Genomic DNA, 17,162 nt, shown 5'->3' on the forward strand with positions numbered 1-17,162 from the left:
TCCCTTACATATTAGACATTGTGATGTCACACTAGGGAGTTACACTAGGGTCCATGCATTTATTTTTGGTTCTGAGACTGCAGTCGGCTCGATCCATGTAACCCTGGGGGTTCGTGTACCCCACTTTGACAATAGTGATATTAGGGTATTGCATGTTTTATTGCCTTCATGTATTTTTTTCATAACTGATGTTGAATTGTCACCAAAACACTTTGCCCTAGAACATCAAGGAGAAAGCATATTGCATTTTACTGGATCTTATACAACTGTCTGTTTCCAATTCTGTCATGACAGTATATGTCTGTGTTTAGGCAGACAAGGCTGTGTGGGCTACAACTCTGGCTCTGATTTGGCTCTATGGTTTGCGGCTGGAGGCCCAGGAAGAATGGCAGTTTGTAGCCATGAAGGCAGCGTCCTGGATTCAAGCTCAGAAAGGTAAACTTGTCTCCTCTCAGTCTTTGTCAGTCTAAAGACGTGTGTGTCTTCTAGTTTTCACATTTACCTTTTGTGTTGCAGTGGGCTGTGTGTCTCAGTGTGTGCAGGCTGGAAATGCTCTGCTGGGATGCCAGGTGCAGCAGAAGACCCTGGGGCTCTGAGGTGACCATGGACGGATGGGTTATGGATGAAACCATGGGCCCCTGGGCCTGGACATGTAAAAGCCCCCCCCCTCCTGTATGCGCGCGCCTGCAAAAATTGGATTTACAGGATTTACAGCGCACATACACATTTCCTTACACAGCGCAGGTACACTCAATTAAAGCCAACAGCAAAATACACCTCTTTCAACCACAAATAAGAGATACATAACAGCGACTTCACGCAGAGGCTCTGGCTTAGGGGCCCTCTGAGCTCATGGGCCCCTGGGCCTGGGCCCGTTCGGTAATCCATCCCTGGAGGTGACCATTCCTGTCCCTCTGTAGAATGTGTCATTAATTAAACGGACATAAACACATCGGACTCATCACTGATTCAGATGACAAATTGTAGTCCTGCCCAGATAGTTTCCTGCTCTATTTGTTCCCGATAATAAAATATTTCTTGTGCTTTCCTTGGAGTTGACACTGTTCTTACTTTCTAAGTCTACTTGGCAAGGAATATGTGCTTTTCCAGGGTCAATTTTAGGTTGACTAAAATGAAACAAAATGGTTCTGCTGGTCGTCCTTAATGAATAGGGTGATGAGCAGATCCTTGAGGAGTTAAAGGTATGTATTCCAAATCACGCGGACCACCATCACTTTTCTTTTGGCATCCCACTGCTGTAGCCTACCAAAAGGTCTTGAGGGGGATGCTGCAGCTTTAAGTATGATATCTATGCACCGACCGCTGTAACTTATCAAAATAATCTTGATAAAAGTTGGTACTTTGCCCGAATGACTTTGCAATACCATGACCAAAGTTGAGTCGAAAAGGGCGACGTCTAGGTTTGTGATAGGCTACTTATACACTGCGTAGGCTTTTTTTTTTATCAAGAAACTGTTGATCTTTTATTGTTTATTCCGGGTTTTTCCCCGGAGACGAGCACATTCGCCAATACAAGGTGGCTCTAGTTTAGAGCCTGATCCGAGTTTAGCAGGCTATTTCCTCAGTATTTGGAATGCAGGCGTGGTGCTAGACTGGAATGCTCATGCCCACTGTTGTATGTGAAATAAAAGGTCCCTTCGTAAATTTGTAGGCTTTGCTTCCACTTTAAAATTGAAGAGCTGAAGCGTCAACATGGTGAACTGCTGTGGTCTGGTTACGGTCAAGAATGAGCCAGGTATGTATGGAGGTCGATACTGCATATTTGGCTTATATTTTTGTGTTGATCGTTTCTGTGTTTTTTTCTGGACTTTAATACAAGGCTACTGTCTTGTGTAGGGTTTGTGGAAAACGGAAGCAGTGTCAGCGTTTCGCCTATTTTAACTGCCTGCTTTCATTGGCCCGATGTAAGATGAGTGTAGGCTACAGTAGGCTGGCTATACGATGATAAAGTAGGAGAACCAACTAATAATAAATTATTATTTAAATTTTAAATGAGTGCCAGCCAATCGAGGGAAGCCTGAAAAAGTATAATTAATAAAGTATATTTTTAACATTAACATTTAACAATAACATTATGAGCCTGTCAAAACAAGCTTTGACGCAGATGCTTGCCCAAGGGATTAGCCTACATTAGCCTATTAGCCTATAGGCTAGCCGTTTTGCGGATGTTGGTTATAGCATTCTAACTCAATACTTGGACCCCAAAATATCTAAAATAAATAGGGCCCAGGTTGGAAAAATCCCGATGTTGCCCTTGAAGTGGTCTGTTTCAGGTTTTCCATTGTGTTAGGGCCTATGTTTCATTTTCCCTTCCCTGGAAAATTCAAAGAAATTATTGGAAATCACCAGAATCTAAGAATCCCGATGAATGGCCTAAATGCATAGGAATGATGTAAAACTATCTTTTTGCTGTTCATTTAAAGAATCTAGAAAGAGGTGCACTTCAGGCTTGTTCTGGAACACCTATATCTGTCAATGCATATACCGGTAACCAGTTTCATGATAAAATGGCCAAGCCCATCTCTATTAACTCTCAGCTAGGCCAAGCCCATCTCTGTCAGTGTTCCAATACCATTACTAAAGGAGGCTTAGCATAGAATTTAGCACAGCTAAGTTTTTTTTTCAGATACTGACTGGTAATTTCTAAATCCAAGCAAGGCCATGTACTAGCTACAATTCCTCTGTTAAAATAATCCTGTTCATGCAAACACAGGTGAAGCAATGTCATGGGGTAATCTTTGGGTCATTCTGAAGCACCTACTGTACATCATGTATACGTATATGCAACACTTATGTCAATGTGGGAGTTGAGTTCACCCCTCCCTGTGCACACATAATGACTGAAAGGAAGGTATGTTGTTGGACAGTGGCGGTTCTACATGGAATTACGCCCCGGGCGAAACCCCCCCTGAGCGCCTGTAATTATAATGTTATGAATGTGCGTTATTTGGAAGAAAGTCCAGGTGTGACTGCTATACAGTGGATCCCCCGCCCCCCCTTGTCCGTTCCATTTGGGAAACTCCTCCCCTTCCCCCTTCTCTCTTCTCACTCAGGATCTGTCCACGGCACCTTCTTAGCGAGCAGAGGCGCCTGCAGCTGCAGGGGGCGCCAATTTGCCAATTCCACACACAGTGATATGATAGATAATAGAAAACCGCTTCGCGGCCCAGATGATTTTTTTTTTTAAGTGCTCTTGCCGCCCCCCATGTTTTATGAAAAAGTGCCGCCCCGGGCGGCTGCCCGGGTCGCCTGTGCCTAAAACCGCCCCTGTTGTTGGAATATTCCTAACTGCTTAACGCAGCGAGATGATGGTGATATATAATTACAGCTGATGATCAAACCCAAGACAGTCAAAGAGACTATTTGTTTTTTTCATCATGGTTACCAGAATGTAAGCACAGTTGGTGATAGTTTTCTAAAGCAGTAGCTTACGTCTTCGAGCAAGTTTAATTACTATAAATACACTTAACATTGCAAGCTCAGCTTTAAGTTTCTTCGATGCAGTTACTAAAAGGCTAAATTAAATTAAAATAAAATGTATATTTTATATAATAGAGCAGTATGATGTAATTATTTAATTTCATGAGATACATTTTTGTCGGTAGCCAGTATAACATCCTGAAATTCATTTTGTGGTGTATGATAATGTGAGTAAGATATAAACATGCCTGTCATTCTAGCTGCCAAGCCAATTCACCATATAGACCAATTTTTTTTATTTCTTTTAGAATTGAAGTTGAATTGAAGTTTAGGTCAGTGCGTATCTCTGTAAAGATTCAATCAGTTTCTCGCTCATAAACTGTCCTCCTCCAGTTCCTCTGAAGAGCGTGGCGGTGGATGTGCGTGTGCAGGGACATGTAGCCACAGTGACCTCCACTCTGCTGTATGTGAATGGAGAAGAGCGCCCCCTGGAGGCTGTGTTTGTGTTCCCCCTACCTGGAGAATGTGCCCTCTGCCACTTCAGCGCCAAATTAGGAGACACAGAGGTGGTGGCAAAGCTGCAGGACAAACAGAAGGTGAACCATTTGAATGACACTGATTTATGTTTACATGTGTAACTTAACAGCATGACTACAATGTGTATATAGTGCATAATATGTAGGCTTCTATGTGACTGTATTGGGAAGGTTATATGCATCATCACTGACTACATCTGTGATCTGTGATCTATGAACAAATATTGATTCATCAGTGCATAATATGCAGGGAAAAAGAAAGCAATGGATCAGATATGTGTATGAAAGAAAGTTTGTATATAGTATATACACATGAAGTAATCTTTAAGTATTTTCTTCTTTGTGTAATATCTGGCTGAAAGTAATGATTCATTTCGCTCTACATATGAATTTTCTGATCTGTCCATACACTATCTACTGCCTGGGTGTAAATTAACAAAAAAAAGTCATCATCTGCCTTGATGTGAAATAGTTTTTTTTGTAATAGTGACTGTACTTGATGTATAATAATGTTTAGACTTCCCCTTGGTTCAGGCACGGGAGCAGTATGATGATGCGTTGAGCTCAGGCCATCAGGCTTTCCTGCTGGAGGAGAGTGATCAGAGCCCAGACGTGTTCCAGCTGAACGTGGGCAGCCTGCCTCCAGGAGAGAGCGCTGCCATCACTCTGGTCTACATCTCAGAGCTGGCCATGCAAGCTGATGACGCCCTGCGCTTCTGTCTGCCCGCTGTGCTCAACCCCCGCTACACACCCCAGGGTGAGAGCCAGAAACCTGGAGGCTTGTGGTGAAGAGGCCTGGCATACCTCTTCTAACAACACACTATCTTTGCATTGAAGAACTGATAAGAGTTTTAAGATATAGAGCTCATCCTGCCTTGTAGACCATGCTCACCGTTAGTTAGCGTGAGCGCTAAGCCTCCTGTTACTTTGATTTATGTGTGATTGGGGGCAGCGCCTGAATATTAGAAGCCAAAATTGTCCAAATGTTATTCTTAAAAACAAAGCTAGGCAAAGTTGAAGGTAACAATGTTCCTTAACATGTTCATAACACTCAGTTCATAACACAGTAGCATTTCTCCCAACTCTCTCCTCTCAGAAATGGACAGGAGTAAAATGGCCACTGTGACATCAGTCCCAGCTGGTATGGTGCCCTACACTTTGGCTCTGAGTGCTCACCTATCCTCCCCCCAGCCCATCTCTAAAGTGGAGTCCAACTGTGCTCTGGAGCCACTGGTTTACCTAAACGCAGACAAAACACAGGCCACGGTATGGTATGGGGTGGGGGTCAGGGGACATGAATGTCTGTCTGAATAGTAGCAGTAGTTATTTTGTATTGTATTTTATTCCTCTTCATGATCCTCCAGGTGAGTCTCTCTTCAGGCCACGTGTTTGATCGGGATGTGGAGCTGTTGCTGTATTACCAGGATGCTCATGAGCCCACTGCCATAGTGGAGGGTGGACAGGACAGTGCTGAGCCAGGTGAGGGGTTGTGTTCTTCACCTGCTGATAAACTGCACAGTTCTATGGAGCTCACTGATCATTGTTTTATCATAGGCTGGGGTTGTAAAATAGTTTACCAAACTGATTTAATATGGCTTGATGTAGAAATTCAATTAAGTAAATTCAAGTAAAGTGCCCTCCTCTCTGTTTCTCTCTTAGGCTCTTTGATGGGTGACCCTGTGGTTATGCTCAGCTTTTACCCAGAGTTCCCTGCTGCAGTAACATCCTCACTCACCACTTGTGGAGAGTTTATTTTTGTGGTGGACCGATCAGGCAGTATGGACTTCAGAATGCATTCAGGAAAAGACGCAAAGATGCGCATCGAGAGTGCCAGGGTATCATGATTGTATATTACTATATTGCTAGAGAGTACCTAAACTGACAAACCTACCAAATCAGGCCTTGTCATTACTTCTTCTCTTTGGCAATATTCCACATTTGTCGTAGATGCTTTTCCATGGTGGTTTACTACTCAATCTAATTCCTGTTTTTACATCTTCAGGACACGCTGCTCCTTCTCTTGAAGAGCCTTCCCATGGGCTGCTTTTTCAACATCTACGGCTTTGGATCCCGTTTTGAAAGTTTCTTCCCGTCAGCATGCTTTCCCATTCATCTGTCTCACTTAAATATTATCTATTTTATGATGCTTCAGATTAGGTTTTGAAATATTCAGCCTGACTCTTTCAATATGATGACTACTGTCCTCTTGCAGGAAGAGCGTGGAATACAAGCAGAACACAATGGATGAGGCTCTTCAGAAAGTGAATGGAATGAGGGCAGACATGGGGGGCACTGAGATTTTGGAGCCTCTGAAACACATCTACAGCCAGCCCTGCATTCCCAGTCACCCCAGACAGGTAGATTATCGGACACATCACTGTGACTCACTTCACCTGTTAGGAGTCTAAAAAGTCTGCCTGCCCTAATGAGCAATAATTGTGCCTTTAGCTGGTTAGTTGTTATGTTCAAAAGGTACTACAAGAGGGCTGAGCAAAACCTCTTCCATACAATACATATTTCATACTGAATGTGTGCTCCCAGGTAACACATGTGGTTTCTCTTTTTCCTAGCTCTTCATTTTCACTGATGGAGAAGTGGGAAACACTAAGCAGGTTGTGGACTTGGTGAAGCTGAATGTCAATTCTCACCGGTATGTGATAGGTCACACCACACAAAAAATGACTTCAACAGTGTTTCGGGTGTTTTATTAGTTTGTGCATAAGAGAAGTGTTTTTAATATATACTGTATATAAAAAAGATATAAACTAACCTCCATATGATGTGTCCAGGTGCTTCTCTTTTGGTATCGGACAGGGCGCCAGCACTGCTTTAATCAATGGCTTAGCCCAGGAGGGCTCTGGGCATGCTCAGTTCATCACCGGAACAGACCGCATGCAGCCCAAGGTAGGAGGAGATGGAACTTGTGTGCAGACAACTGGAGTTGAGAAACAAAGACAGAGATTCATTCACTACTGAGGGTGTGATTGTACTGAACAAGGATAGTACACTAAATGAACTGAAGGACTGGCGGGTGATGTGGTAATTTTGTTTCATTAATCCTCACAGATACTATTTGACTTTTCACACCCCCTCTTTCAGGTGATGCAGTCTCTCCGCTATGCACTGCAGCCAGCAGTGAAGGACATCTCTGTTGTCTGGGACCTTCCAGATGGTGTGTCAGTCACCACTTTGTCTCCTCCACTCAAAGTGCTCTTCCATGGCCAAAGGGCTCTGCTGTATGCTCAGCTCAAAGGAGAGGTGAGAGGACATCTCAATATTACCTCTCCACCGGTCTTGTGTGGTTATTTTGAACCTGAAAAGGTTATGGATAAATAGGCATTGCCAACCTGGTTTGGAGTGAGGGGCTTTATAGTTGGAGTACCAGTCTTTTTATTCTGGTGACCATCAGAACACAGAAAATGTGTTTTGACCAACATGTTTCTAGGAGGATTGTAACTCATAACATGTGTGTAGGACTATTGTACCGTTGTAGACAAATGAAAAAGCTCCCCCATACAAACAATGGAGCAAGCAACACAAAAGGCTTATATATGCTTTAGATTTCTTGTTCTTTCTGTTCATGTTTTACATTTTCGGGACTTTCAGATGCAAGATGATATAGTGATGACACTAACATCATACTGCATTTCCTGTTTCTAGAGCTCAGGGAATCCTGAGGGATCTGTGACAATACAGTACAACCTGTTGGAGGAGACGGTCAAAAACCAACTTGGCTTCTGTCTCAAACCCACAGGAGATACAGGGTGAACATGAGTTTTTGTTTGCTGTGAAAAAGAACCCTATTTCAGGAACTTAGATCCTTTTCACCTCTCAGTTTCAAGGGCCAGGGCTGATTTTGATTTCATGAACCTACTGTAGTTTCAGCAACATTCTGGTAAAGGGTAAGAATATCGTAACAGTATAAATTATACACTGTTACTGGTCTACCCTTGAGACTTGGCCTCACTAGAAATGCCAAAAAGGCACTAGAGAGGTACTAGCCTTGCTAATTATCTTAACCGAATTCAGTTATTTTCTTTATTCTGTATTAGTTTGTCAATAACAAAAATATCATTATCATCCGTTTAGTTTTCCAAACATTCTTTTTGAAAAATAGTGAAAGATTCCAATGACACAACATGAAGAAAGAAAGTGTCAAACTAAATGAATTAAGGATTTTGAAAGCATAAACCCCAATCCATGATTAAGCAGCAAACAACTATATCAAACAGGTGTTAATGATCAGCAACATAAGCAGGTTGAACTAAAATCATCTCCAAGATTCTTGGAAAAACCTACCTGCCAAGTATACTGTACCATGTATACCAAGTATACAGAGAATTGATGCTGTTTTAGAAGGCAAAGGGTTTTCTGTGAACTTTGTGTGTTGGTAAAGGTACAGTCCACGATTCTTTCCTTTCACCTGAATTGTGGGGTATACCTTTGCATTTTCAATTTACAGCAGTTTGTCTCCCAAGTACCTAAAACCTCTCCATAGTATTTTACATGTGAATATGTTAAATATATACAGAGATGTTGATCTCTCCTGGTCTTCCCCACACTGCAGAGAGACTCTCCACCGGCTGGGGGCTCGGGCCCTGATTCGCTCGCTGGAGGTGGAGGAGAGGGCAGGAGGGCCAGAGGCGGCGGCCCTGAGAGAGAAGCTGCTGCAGCTCAGCCTGCAGTCTGGAGTCAGCAGCACACACACCGCCTTCATCGCCATCCACAAGGGCAGCGGACAGGCTGTGCAGGGATCACTGCTCCGCAGAACCATACCAACCCCAAGTTACAGTGGGTCTCTTTCTATGCCTGTGTGTCTTCTGATCCCACAGTGTTACTATGCTGAAGATAATAACTTACAGGTTCTTCTGTTCACATTTGATTTCTGTTTTGCCAGTGGTCCCATGTGGACCTATAGCCATGTGCTGTTCAATGGCTTCAATGGCCCCAAGGGCCCGAATGGCCAAAATGGCCCCAATGGCTCCTATGGGTAAAATGTCCTCAATGGCTCCTATGGGTGGAAGGATTGCAATGGATAGTCGTAAGTGTTCAGCCTGTTGTGGTATTATCTCCTCTCTTTTGTAATACGCTCCACACATATCATACGTTCGCCCAGCTGATCCATTTCCAGGGTCTTGCTTTGCTCCATACATTTGTCTGTCGCAGTGTGTTTGTAGATGCACTGTTGTACTGATTTAGCAAAGCTGAAAAGACGAGTCAGGGACAAAAGCTATTTTTAAATACATTGTGTGTCTTACATTTACATGTGTGTCCATGTAAAAGTATGTGTGTGTCTAAATACTGTCTCTGAATTGTTATTGTATGAATGGATTCATTTTTAAATTTACATTTATTCATTTAGCAGAGATGTTTGACTGTGCTATGCTGGATGAGGAAGACGGGTTTGATGTTGTCCAAGGTACAATCTTCAATTGAGTCAATTGTTTGATGTATATTTTCCACATATAATATTCTGTAACATTCATATTTGTTTATCTTGCTGCCTATTTTCATCTGAATTAATGTTTCTTTGGCTTTTAGAACCAGAGTCCTTCACAGATCCCCTCCTTCAGCTGATCTCACTCCAGAAAGCCTCGGGGTCATGGGAAATGGACTCCTCAATGGCTAAAGTGTTGGTGAAGTCAGATGACGATTTGGCCAAACTGATGCCATTGGGGGTAAAAAGTGGTCCTATATTAATCATCTCAACAAGCCAAAGAGCTACAGCAATCATATAATCATTTTAGGAATGTTGAACCTAGTTATGCATTCTGTCCATAAAATAAATACACCTATACATGACATCATTCAGTCACGTGTTTGTGTTTTGATGCCTTGTTTTAGTGTTTAAATGAGCCTGGAGGACTGCACCCCTCTGGACATCACGTTCAGTTTAAAATTAGGGGACACATTGGTTTTGCTGTAAAAGGTGTGCTTACATTTTTGTAGGATTTCCATGTCTAACCGCAAAACTGAATAGTGAGTTGCCCAGGCGTCAAATTAGAATCACAGTTGTGTTTACCTCCCCATCACATGACCATGCCCCAACAAAATGTATTTGAGGATGTTATAAAAAAGAAACAGTTACCAACAAAAAATACCTTTTAAAAATAGTAAAGGGAATTATTTGTGTCTACTCTCATGCATTTATTGGCACAGGAAGATATTCAAGTTAAAGTAACACTATGTAACAATTCTATCCTAAAATAACAGCTTGAAAAAAATTGTGCCGCAACAATTACTTTTAATATGGAGAATGACCTCCGCCATTGCCATCAGGGATCTGTAGGTACATTACTGCGGTCTGTAGGATTTCTGGAGCCGCCGGCCCTTTGTGTCTGAGCATGCGCGACTAGGATCGGGTAGCGATTTCGATTCAGAGCTAGCCATCTTTCTGCTGGATTAGTAAGTTGTTTATTTGCTGTCCTGCTTTGTCTTGTCTTGCACTTGCTTGATGTTTGACTGTGTTGGCAAAGTTGTTGACTCGCTAGTTTGTCATAAACGAGGAAAGCAAATTTCAACAGGTTTCGCCGCTAGGGGAGCCCCAGGCCAAAAACTCCTAAGTGCTGCTTTAAATTAAAGAACATAAAAAATGTAATGTATTTTTTTATATTCTGAAATTGATCTACAGCGTGTACGCGTGTGTTTGATTGTGTAGGAGGAGGGATTATGTTCAGGAAACATTCGAGAAATGCGTCAGTTATTTTGTAGCCTAATTAATATTCTATATTCTGATTGATTGATTGTGATGTCACACTAGGGAGTTTACACTAGGGTCTATGAATTTATTTTTGGTCCTGAGACTGCAGTCGGCTCGATCCACGTAACCCTGGGGGTACGCGTACCCCACTTTGACAATAGTGATATTTGGGTATTGCATGTTTAATTGCCTTCATGTATTTTTTTTAAACACTTCATTAGGTAGCTTTTGTTGAATCGTCACCAAAACACTTCACCCTAGATCATCAAGGAGAAAGCATATTGCATTTTACTGGATCTTATACAACTGTCTGTTTCCAATTCTGTCATGACAGTTTATGTCTGTGTTTAGGCAGACAAGGCTGTGTGGGCTACAACTCTGGCTCTGATTTGGCTCTATGGTTCGCGGCTGGAGGCCCGGGATGAATGGCAGTTTGTAGCCATGAAGGCAGCGTCCTGGATTCAAGCTCAGAAAGGTAAACTTGTCTCCTCTCAGTCTTTGCCAGTCTAAAGACGTGTGTGTCTTCTAGTTTTCACATTTACCTTTTGTGTTGCAGTGGGCTGTGTGTCTCAGTGTGTGCAGGCTGGAAATGCTCTGCTGGGATGCCAGGTGCAGCAGAAGACCCTGGGGCTCTGAGGTGACCATACCTGTCCCTCTGTAGAATGTGTCATTAATTAAATGTGACATAAACACATCGGACTCATCACTGATTCAGATGACAAATTGTAGTCCTGCCCAGAAAGTTTCCTGTATTTGTTCCCAATAATAAAATATTTGTTGTGCTTTCCTTGGAGTTGACTTGGGGCTCTGAGGTGACCATACCTGATAGAGTTAATTTCGAAACACTGTTTATGACGTAAGAATATATTAATCAAGTGCCTTGTATTAATAATTATCATGTATGGATCATGTGCTTATGTAAGCAGGAACATGGCTTTTCTGTGTTTCTGTGTGTTTGTAACTTAGATTATTAGGTGCTGACTCCATGTAGTCTGCATATGAGTAAGAGTTATATGCGTAAGGAGAGGGACCTTCTGCATATGTTTGGGTGAGCTCAGAGGTGATAAGAAGAGTCGAACTGTGCTTGTCCAACCCTGCGTAAAACTGACATCCTTGCATTTCAGAAAGCGCGTTTTGGGATGACACAAAGGGACTTTTAGTCGAGCGCAGCTGTTCTTGCTGACGTTAGAATCATTTATGGCGTCAGAGTTAGATAAATTAGCTAAATCTTAAGTATATAAACCCTGTGCGATGTTAGTGAAATTGCTTAACTTTCATCCTTGTGATGTGAGTGAGCCCGATTGCAATTGTTTGTAATAAATATACTGATCTACAACTCCGGAGTCCTGAGATAACTTGAGTGAAATTTCACCTAACAATACCTGTCCTTCTGTAGAATGTGTCATTAATTAAATGTGACATAAACACATCGGACTCATCACTGATTCAGATGACAAATTGTATTCTTGCCCAGATAGTTTCCTGCTCTATTTGTTCCCAATAATAAAATATTTGTTGTGCTTTCCTTGGAGTTGACACTGTTCTTACTTTCTAAATCTACTTGCCAATGAATATGTCCTTTTCCAGGGTCAATTTTTGGTTGAGTAATATAAAACAAAATGGTTCTGCTGGTCGTCCTCAGTGAAATGGGTGATAAGCAGATCCTTGAGGAGTTAAAGGTATTCCATAGTAAGCCTATATTCCAAATCACGCGGACCTCCATCACTTTTCTTTGGGCATCCCACTACTGTAGCCTACCAAACGGTCTTGAGGGGGAGGCGGAGGCTTTCATTTTAACTTGGTTAAAGTTGACTCATGAAGATGAACGGCTGTATTTCTTTTAGATAAAATAATTTCTCCTTTCTTCTTTGCTTCCTTTCGCTTTCGGTGACAAAACGTCGGCATTTCATCTGGAGGAAACTTCAATTTGTAAGTGTAAGCTATAGCTTATCAAAATGATCTTAATTCAAGTTGGCACTTTTCCCGAATTACTTTGCAATACAATGACCAAAGTTGAGTCGAATAGGCCGACGTATAGCTTTGTGATGGGCTACGTATACACTGCGTAGGCGTTTTTTTCATCAAGAAACTGTTGGTCTTTCTTGTAAATTCCGGGGTAATCCCGGAGATGAGAACTTCAGCCAATATACAAGATGTTTAGATGTTTGGAGACAACTGAACGAGTTTAACAGGCTATTTTTTTTTCAAAGTTCAAAGTACTTTATTTGTCATTGTCACAAAAACAACGAGACAGTAGAGGCAGCAACAGACAGCTAAAAATGTAAGTTGCTGTGGACATTAACTGCCACAGTTAAATAATAATAGATAACAATGAATAAATAGATAAATAAATATCCCTGAGTAAATTAAAAAAGAAATATATACATTGAGGTGCATCAATAGTTGCAGGGTGCAGTGTTAAGAGTGCAGTCTATGGGGGCGGGCCGGGCCGGGCCGGGCCGGGGGGGAGGTGGGGTGGTTTTGGGTGAGCTGTTGAGAAGCCTTATTGCACGAGGGTAAAAGCTCTTTGCCATTCTGCAGGTGCGTGCTTTTGTTGATCTGAACCTTTTCCCTGACGGGAGTAGCGGGAACAGATAATGGGCAGGGTGGGAAGGGTCCGTGAGGATGCGATTTGAACGCTGCAGGCATCGGGAGGAGGAGATGGAATAGATGTCGGGCAGCTCTGCTCCGATGATCCTGCCCGCTGTTTTAATCAGCCTCTGGATGGCTGCCTGCTCCACCTTTGTGCAGCTGGAGAACCATACGTTCAGGCAGTATGTCAGCACACTCTCTATAGCGCAGCGGTAGAAGTTGCTCAGTAGTCTCTGAGGAAGGTGTTCTTTCCTCAACTTCCGGAGGTAGAAGAGGCGTTGCTGGGCTTTCCCCAAGACGGAAGCTGTGTTGTTGTCATGACAACTCCTCCGTCAGCGTTAGACCCAGAAACTTAAAAAGAGGTGACTCGCTCAACCTCTTCCCCGTTGATGTAGAGTGGGAGATGGTGATTGTGCTGAGCAGACTTCCGGAAGTCAATGATCATCTCTTTTGTTTTCTTTAAGTTGAGACTGAGGTTGTGCTCAGAACACCAGGCTGCCAGGTTTCCCACTTCTAGCCTGTAGGCAGCCTCATCGTGGTTGGAGATGAGGCCAAGCACTGTTGTGTCATCTGCAAATTTAAAGATGTAGTTGGATGGGCAAGAGGGAGTACAGTCATGGGTGTAGAGAGTGTATAATAGTGGGCTGAGCACGCAACCTTGTGGGGCGCCAGTGCTGATGGTCAAATTCGAAGAGTGGTGCTTCCCCAGTTGTACTCTCTGTGTGCGATTGGTCAGGAAGTCCAATACCCAGTTACACAGTGTAGCACTGAGGTTTAAGTCCTGAAGTTTGGAGATGAGTTTGCCTGGAAGGATCGTATTGAAAGCAGAACTGTAGTCTATAAATAGAATACGGATGTAAGTGTTCTTTAGCTCCAGGTGCTCCAGTGCAGTGTGAAGCAGCAGGGCTACTGCATCCTTTGTAGATCTGTTCGCTTTGTAGGCAAATTGGTGTTGGTCAAAGGAAGCTTGGTGTGATGCCTCTTATGTGTTTCATGACCAACCTTTCCAAACATTTAGCAGGTATGGGGGTGAGAGCCACTGACCTATAGTCGTTCAGGCATGTGACCGCAGTCTTTTTTGGCACAGGTATGATGGTTGATGCTTTGAAACATGGGGGGACATGTGAAAGGGCTAGAGAGCGGTTAAAAAATGTCTGTAAAAACCTCTGTCAGCTGGTCCCGCAATTCCTTAGTACGCGGCCTGCCACACCATCTGGTCCTGCCGCTTTCCTGGGGTTGATGGTTTTCAAGCAGAGTCTGACCTCGTGGGGGCTCAGAGTGGGTGCAGCAGCGTCAGAGGGTAGGAGCAGAGGCAGCTGACCAGTGTTGTCCCTGTCGAACCGTGCATAGAACTGATTCAGCTCTTCAGACAGGGTAGCACAGCTGGACGGGGGGGATGACGCAGTCCCTTTGTAGTCCGAGATTGCCCTTATTCCCTCCCATACTTGTCTCGGATTGGTGTGAGTGTGGAAAAGTTGCTCAACACGTTGCCTGTGCTTGGCTTTTGCAGATTTTATGCCTCTCCTCAGTGCTGCCCTGGCTACGCTGTACGCTGGTGCATCACCTGATCTGTAGGCTGCGTCTCTGGCCTTCAATAGTGTACGCACCTCTCTGCATATCCATGGCTTTTGGTTGAGGAACACTCTCACAGTCCTCCTTCTTGTGACATTGTTCACGCAGAAGTTGATGTAGTCCATAACTGAAGATGTGTATTCCTCCAGTGCCATTTTTGGGTCAACAGGAGCTTCCAGGCTGTTAAATATTGTCCAGTCCGTGCTGTCAAAACAGTCCTGTAGCTGAGGGATGGCATCCTCATTCCACTCTGTTATGGACTTGGTGGCAGGCCTTGTCGCTTTTATTCTTTGTTGGTATGAGGGGTACAGGAACAGCGAGAGGTGGTCAGACAGGCCTAGGTGGGAGTCAGACTGTACTTTGTAAGCCTTAATAACATTAGTGTACACCTGGTCTAGTGTCACACTGCCTCTTGTTGCACAGGTCACGTTTGGATGGAATGTGGGGAGCACAGATCTGAGATTAGCTCGGTTAAAATCTCCTGCTACAATGAAGGCGCTGTCTGGGTGTGTGGCCAGTCTTTTACTTATGTAGACATGTAGCTGTGCTAATGCTAGTTTAGCATTAGCGTCCGGAGGGCTGTAAACAGCACAGATGAAAACAATGCCAAACTCCCTCGGTAAGTAGAAGGGCCTGCACTTCAGAAGCATAAGTTCCAGTTCGGGGCAGCAATACTTTTCGACAATGCTTGCGTTTGTGCACCAGCAGTTATTTAAGAATACACACAGACCGCCACCGGACTTCTTACCCGAGTCAGCTGTTCTGTCGGCCCGGTAGACGGTGCGGCCTGCTAGCTGGATAGCTGCGTCTGGTGTGGTGCTGTCTAACTGTGTCTCCGTGAAAATCATGCAGCAGCAGCTTGTCAACGTCCTCTGTGCTGTGAGTCGTAGTCTGATCTCATCCAGTTTATTTCTTATTGAGCGGACATTGGCGAGGAAGATTGAAGGAAGCGGTGGTTTGGATGGGTTAGCCTTTAGCCGAGCTCGTACACCGTATGCCTCGTTTCTGCTTCCGCTCACAGCGTCTCCTCTGCCGGCCCGTTGAGGCAGAGCTTTCGCTGGGTAAACTGTGGATCTCGGGAGGAATGGATATCTCGCTTGACAGTCGATGTAACTCACGATTTATGTCCAGGAGCTCGGCACGGCTGTACTGTTGTGCCAGTGCATTTGTGTGACGGCCCAGCTAACCCCGCCCATGGGCAGATGGGAATATTGGTTTTGTCCTTGTCTCTGCTCAGGTGCTCGTGATTGGCTGGAGGATATAAGGGCTACAATTCCAACATGGCGGGCTCTCTCTCCTCCTCGCGGCTTTTGTGCTTCCGTTGTGTTTTGTTTGTTGCTCCTATACTGATCCACACCACATTTTGGGTTATTCCTCTACACTGACTTACACCACACGTATTTAATGTTTATTGCTTTACTATTCCAGTATTTCTAGTCTGTGTTAAACTCCTATTATTTATTAAATTCACTTCTTATTATTGAAATCGTGCGTGGTCTCCCCATTTATGTTGCGTACTTTGAGCCGGTACGTCACATGTGGGGGCTCGTCCGGGCCTTAGCCTGTATTCTGGTATGTAACTGGATATTGCCACTTGTAGCCTGGTGGTAGTAAGTGCGTTAAATGTGTTGGAATATAGTTTTTCTCACAGGTGTAAATTACCTGTTGCAGCAAAGTTCAGATCGGTGAGTACCGCGCATACATTGTTTATTTGGATGGTAATTTGGTTAAAATATTGGATTTGTTTGGTTTCGCTTGCGTTCTTTGTTTTTCCGTGGAGGAGGGAGCTGCATTTGGGATCCTGCAGTCTGCACGTTGTCTGGCTACAAGAGTAACAGAGCATTCACACGCTTCCGTTGGAATGCATTAATCCGTCAGGGTTGACGGATCTCCATTCACTTTGAATGGGGTGACGTCATCCTTTGCCGAACTGAATTATGGCTCCGTTGAGTTCCCGTGCGTTGCGTTTCATGCTTTGCTTGCAGCAATCAAATTGCCTTTCATGCATAACTGACAGCACAGGCGCTAGCGGAGCATTCAGACATGCACGTTGGAATACGTTGCGCCAACGGATGGCGGAGGAGGAGTCTGGCGCATGGGGTTCTGTTGATACCAGAGACGTTATAGTGAGATTGACAGGTCAACAAACCAATCACGCCACTAGCAAGCTGCCTACCTTGTAAGCAGTAGCATGCTAACATTAGGTAGGGTGCTCACACACCTCGCAAATCCTATCAGACGTATTTTTCAGTTACAATAAAGGGTTTTTTACATTGTACAGTGTCTATTTCTCGGTAACTTTTAAAAAATCTAAGCAAAAA

General features: G+C 43.7%; 1 protein-coding gene and 1 long non-coding RNA gene across 4 annotated transcripts; both read left to right on the forward strand.

Moving 5' to 3' along the window:
• Positions 1 to 279: 279 nt before the first annotated feature.
• Positions 280 to 12,208, forward strand: LOC116222478. Of its 2 annotated transcripts, none has more exons than XR_004164684.2 (3): positions 280 to 435; positions 517 to 597; positions 11,315 to 12,208. It is a non-coding gene; the product is annotated as an uncharacterized LOC116222478 (long non-coding RNA). The 2 variants fall into 2 exon arrangements; XR_004164685.2 differs by lacking the exon at positions 11,315 to 12,208 and adding an exon at positions 897 to 1,048 and having other exon boundaries at positions 284 to 435.
• Positions 1,310 to 12,208, forward strand: LOC116222477 (von Willebrand factor A domain-containing protein 5A-like). 2 transcript variants are annotated; one of them, XM_031576784.2, is made up of 18 exons: positions 1,310 to 1,756; positions 3,835 to 4,037; positions 4,512 to 4,734; positions 5,074 to 5,243; positions 5,342 to 5,456; positions 5,637 to 5,812; positions 5,980 to 6,068; positions 6,190 to 6,334; positions 6,548 to 6,627; positions 6,767 to 6,881; positions 7,077 to 7,235; positions 7,638 to 7,741; positions 8,545 to 8,768; positions 8,875 to 9,018; positions 9,340 to 9,396; positions 9,519 to 9,655; positions 11,029 to 11,152; positions 11,234 to 12,208. In XM_031576784.2, the coding sequence occupies exons 1-18, from the start codon at positions 1,714 to 1,716 to the stop codon at positions 11,311 to 11,313; spliced, it is 2,388 nt and encodes a 795-aa protein (XP_031432644.1). In that variant the 5' UTR covers positions 1,310 to 1,713; the 3' UTR covers positions 11,314 to 12,208. The 2 variants fall into 2 exon arrangements, with proteins under 2 accessions (XP_031432644.1, XP_031432645.1); XM_031576785.2 differs by having other exon boundaries at positions 9,343 to 9,396.
• Positions 12,209 to 17,162: the final 4,954 nt, after the last annotated feature.

This window comes from Clupea harengus, chromosome 11, assembly GCF_900700415.2.
Source record: "Clupea harengus chromosome 11, Ch_v2.0.2, whole genome shotgun sequence".
Lineage (NCBI taxonomy): Eukaryota > Metazoa > Chordata > Actinopteri > Clupeiformes > Clupeidae > Clupea > Clupea harengus.